Source organism: Panicum virgatum, chromosome 3K, assembly GCF_016808335.1.
Source record: "Panicum virgatum strain AP13 chromosome 3K, P.virgatum_v5, whole genome shotgun sequence".
Classification (NCBI taxonomy): domain Eukaryota; kingdom Viridiplantae; phylum Streptophyta; class Magnoliopsida; order Poales; family Poaceae; genus Panicum; species Panicum virgatum.
The window spans coordinates 41,190,937-41,195,801 of NC_053138.1; the positions used below are offsets into that span (position 1 = coordinate 41,190,937).

Here is a 4,865-nt window from a genome sequence, read left to right on the forward strand (position 1 = left end):
ATGTTGGGTAGTTTGTATTGATTGAGGATTGTATGGGAACCTAATCATTTGGAGGGGTCCCCTGCCCGCCTTTATATAGGTTACATGAAAATCCTAGATTGGTACAAGTCTAGAAGTCTATCTCGAGTACTACTCGGGTGGTTTCCTTCTATACCGACTAGCACCATGTAAGAAAAGTTCTATAGTGACGAGCATCATCTCCCTAGTGTGACGGGCATCGCGCCCGTCACTTCTTCAGCATTACTATTTTAAAAAGAAAGGCGACGGCCGTCTGCCTGTCACCTATGTGACGTAATAGGTGACGGACTTCACTAGAGAACCGTCACCTTGCTCGGTGACCAGGCCCTTCGTATGAGGTTTATGCCCATCACCTTTGTCCAATATAGGTGACAAGCGTAACACAACGCCCATCACCTATGATACGAGCATAAGTGACAGGCATAGGACAGCGCGCTCACCTATGATTCGAGTATAAGTGACGGGCATAGGACAATGCACGCCACCTATGATTCGATCATAAGTGACCTGCATAGGAGAACGCCCGTCACTTAAAATTTTTAAAGGTGACGGGCTGTGCTTCCAGGTGCTGTCACCTGGTAAATATGAAAGGTGACGGGCTTTGATTGTGGCCTGTCACCATGGAACTAGGCCCTTGTAAGTTCTTTTTTTCTTCCTGCATCCTATAGCACAGCTGGGATTTGGCAGCCATCTTGATTCATTAAATTAAACACACAAAATAGAGACCATATCTTGTATATATATTTAAATCTCCTATCACAAAGGTTACATAAAAACAACCACCAATTGTACATGACAAATTATATATTATATTTTTCCACAACAAACTGTGCAATAATTACATGAATATAATCTAACAGTCCATGAAAGAACTCAATTCAACAGCGAGAGTGGAAGTCACCTTTGTCTCTTAAAACATCTACCAGCAAGAAGGCAACATTTTCTCTAATAACCACCCGCTTCTTCTCCAAGCTCTTGTCATTGTCATCCCGCATGTCCTAATAATAAGTAGAGGGAGTCAAATGATGAGTGTATTTACGATATATATATATATATATATATATATATATATATATATATATATATATATATATATATATATATATATATATATATATATATATATATATATATATTGGGAGCCCTGGGCTCACTAGCAAGCCCTAGTCATGCGCGTGAGCTGGTCCAACCAAACCAGCTCCTCCAGCAACCAACCACTGAGCCAACCCCTCGTCCCCACACCCGACCCGCTCCACTAAGCTGGGCCCACCGGCACTCCAATGGCCCCGTTTGGTTCACGCTACGCTACGGAAGAATCTTCTATGCATGAAGTAGTAAATGAAGTGAATTTGCAAAACTTTTTCAGATATGGGTGTAATTTTTCGCGACGAATCTAATGACGGTAATTAATAGATAATTGGCTACAGTAATGCTACAGTAATTATTCTCTAATCGTGCGGTCAAAGGCCTCATTAGATTCTTTAGGGTTTCTAGCGCGGGGTTCTGAAGTTAGTTTTATCAACTGATTTTGTTTGACACTATAATTAGCAATCAAAGTGTCACTATTCACTAGCACAGCACAAACCAAACGGGCCATTCCTCCCCACTAATCCCTGAGATCCCGATTCAAACAACCGCGACAGCCGTGAGCGGGATGGAGCGCGGCGGACCCAAGAGGCGGAGGCTGCAGCAGGGGCGAGGACCGTGGCGCAACGGCATCGAGCGGCGTCGCGCGGAGGCGGCTCGTAGGGTGCGGCGCAGAAGCTGCGCCGGCGTCGAGCATCTGGGCGAGGCGGCAGACCCAAGCGGCGGAGGCTGCAGCGGCAACGAGGAGCGTAGCGCAGCGGCACCGAACGACGGCGCGCGGAGGCGGCTCGCAGAGGGCGGCGCAGAAGCTGCGACAGCGTCGAGCAGTTGAGGCGCGGAGGCGGCGGCAACATCAAGCATCGGGGCGAGGAGGACCTCAACCCCTGTCGGCGTGCGGCGGACCTCGAGCGCGGTGGCGCATGGCAGCCCCCGACCCCCGGCGGCGGCGACGTGTCCCGGCGTCTGCGTGACGGCGACGGGCCCAGCGGTGCGGGGCGGCCCCTGTTTCCCAGCGGCTCGTGTCGACCCTTGACCCCCAGGAGCGCGGTGACAGGAGACTCACTGCGGCCCCTGGTGGTTCGCAGATCTGGCGGCGCCGTGACGGGCAACCCGGTGATGCTCAGATCTGATGGCTCTGCAGCGCGTCGTGCGAGACCCGTTGGCGCGCGGCGAGATGACGGACGTGCGTGGAGAGCACGGATGGCGCCGGCGCTGGCCACACCCTGCACGACAGCAGCGCCCCCGAGATCCTGTTCTATGACGGCCATGATAGCGGGTATGGTACATTACTCTGCTCAGTTGTTATTCCAGTTTCATGTATCGTTCCTAATCTTTGCTCTGCGTCTGTTTTTTTATTTTATTCCATGCATTTGTCTTCGGCATGGAGCTTACAGATGGATACGATTTGTTTTGCTGGCTGCATGCCCAACCATGCGTTCCGCCTCCTCGCCACGCTCCTCTCCCTCGACCCCGCCGGCCGCGGCACCACCGCCGCCGCCCTCGACGCTGAGTACTTCACCACGGCGACGACGTACGCATGCGACCCAGCGAGCCTGCCCAAGTACGCGCCCAACATAGAGATGGATGCCAAGCTCCGGGAAGATTCTAGGAGGAGCAACGCCCGGACCCACGCCGGCGAGGCGGCCGGCAAGCGGGCACACGAGCATGCAGCTGCAGGACACGAACCAGAGCCACGTGCACACCGAGGTGCGCCGTCGCGCGACATTGCCCGCCCTGCGCATTCTGTTCTGTTCAGAGCTGACCTGCTGTGACTACTGCTGCTGCAGGAATTGCTGCCTGTTGTGGCCGGAGATGGTGGTGCGGCGGCGAGGGACTATGGCAAGGCATGACTGTTCGTCGACCTAGAGCCCGTGCCGACCTGCAGAACCACGACCAGCACATCTGCGCGAGCTGGCCGGTGGTAATGGTTTAAGAGAGGTGCCTTTCTGATTCACAAACTAGAATGAAATTCTCTGAAATCGCCATGACCAACTGCTATTGCATTGGATCCTTGTTGTTTATTACAGGAAGCAAGAAGGAGCATCACTGATGTTCTTTTTAAATTCATGTGTTTTAGGATTTAAATTTGAAATTCTCAGCTTTCTATGCCCGCACAAAGCGGCTTCTATGCCTGCATGTAGAGTTTTCTTTTACTGCATGCAGTGGGATCTATGACCGCACGTAGCAGCTTCTGTATCTATGTGGTGGAGTTTTCTATGACTTCACACAGAAGTTTCTATGTTGTTATATTCAAAATTGAAAAGGGTAGTAAGGTATTGGTCATAGAAGATGGTACTGCTAACCATAGATAGGGTTTCCTATGCACGGGGTAATTAACTATGATGTGGTGAGTATATAATCATGTAGATACAAGTAAGAGAGTGTTAAAAGTCTAGTTCTATGATTGTTTGCCCTGTCTTCTATGATCGCGACCAGACCTGGAGCGGCGACTCTGGGGTCCTTGAACCTCGTCGCAGAGACCCCGGCCAGAGATCTATGCACCATTGCAAGGCCAGAGATCTATGCAAGGCCAACGATCTATGTTTTATTTGATTAATTGATGTCTGCAAGGCCAGAGATATTGTAACTAACCACTAATTTTTGGGAAACAATCATGAGATCTAGTGATTTTGTTTGTTGATTGGTTGTGCATGTAAAATGTTTTGACCAAATTCTCCCAAGGCTACAGATGCTGTGTGTTTTCAAATATATTTGATTTGATTTCTAAACCTTTGAGGTGTCTATGACAACGATGTTATGTTTTTATACAAGTTGAGTATACAATTCAAGGTGAATATAGATTTATATGCTCGAGTCTTAAAGATTCTATGTGCTGGAATGCTCCACGAAACCTCTGCGCATTCAAAATTTAAATTTGTAGCAAAAGAATTTCAAATTTGTAGCAAAAGGTTGACAGGCGTACTATGTGAAGGATCCATACATGTATTTCTACCGTACTTTGGCTAAGCTTCTATGATCTGAAATCATCAACAAATTGTTGGACTGTGTTCCTACGCTCTTTCGGCTAAGCTTCTATGATATGAGATCATGAACAAATTGGACTGTATTCCTACTCTACTTAGGCTAAGGTTCTATGGTTTGAAATCATCAACAAATTGTTGGATTCATTAGTGGGTGTGCATTCTTAATACTTATGTGCTCAAATCTCTAAGTTTCTATGGTTGCAAAAACAAGGTCAGACGAAAGATTTTACAGGTAATAGAAAATTCTTACGTGCAGTAACCCTTCAAATTTCTGCACGTAGAGGTATTTTATGAACGATTCTAGCCCAATTTATCCAACATCTTCTATGACCTTGTATAGAGTATAAAATGATCTGCAACATCGTTGGCTTCTATGACCCGCCCTCTATGACATGTATCGTTACTTTCTATGATATGTATATCTGCCTTCTATGGCACTGTATAGAGTACAAATGATGTGTATCGTTGCCTTCTGTGATCTGATGTCTATGATTTGTATGGATGCCTCCTATGACTCTATACAGCTTCAACGTATATGTTTCTGTGCCAGTTTGATTCAAATTCGAACGTATAAGATCCCTAGAAGCTATTGATGTAAAGTCTATGACATGCTACTGAAATTTCTATGGCTGCCTTCTATGACCTGTATGACAGTGTGATTTCTATGCGTAAGAAGATTCGAAGTTCAAAAAAGCAGAGGGAATTTTGTGCCTTTGCACATATGTTTATATGACTGCATGTATATGTATCTATGCCATGTTCCAGGACAGATGCATC

General features: G+C 47.3%; 1 protein-coding gene across 1 annotated transcript; it reads left to right on the forward strand.

Annotated features, from left to right (window-relative positions):
• Nucleotides 1-1,684: 1,684 nt before the first annotated feature.
• On the forward strand, nucleotides 1,685-4,169 carry LOC120701459 (probable serine/threonine-protein kinase At1g54610). The gene is made up of 2 exons (XM_039985496.1): nucleotides 1,685-2,811; nucleotides 2,892-4,169. The coding sequence occupies exons 1-2, from the start codon at nucleotides 2,469-2,471 to the stop codon at nucleotides 3,035-3,037; spliced, it is 489 nt and encodes a 162-aa protein (XP_039841430.1). The 5' UTR covers nucleotides 1,685-2,468; the 3' UTR covers nucleotides 3,038-4,169.
• The last annotated feature ends 696 nt before the right edge of the window (nucleotides 4,170-4,865 follow it).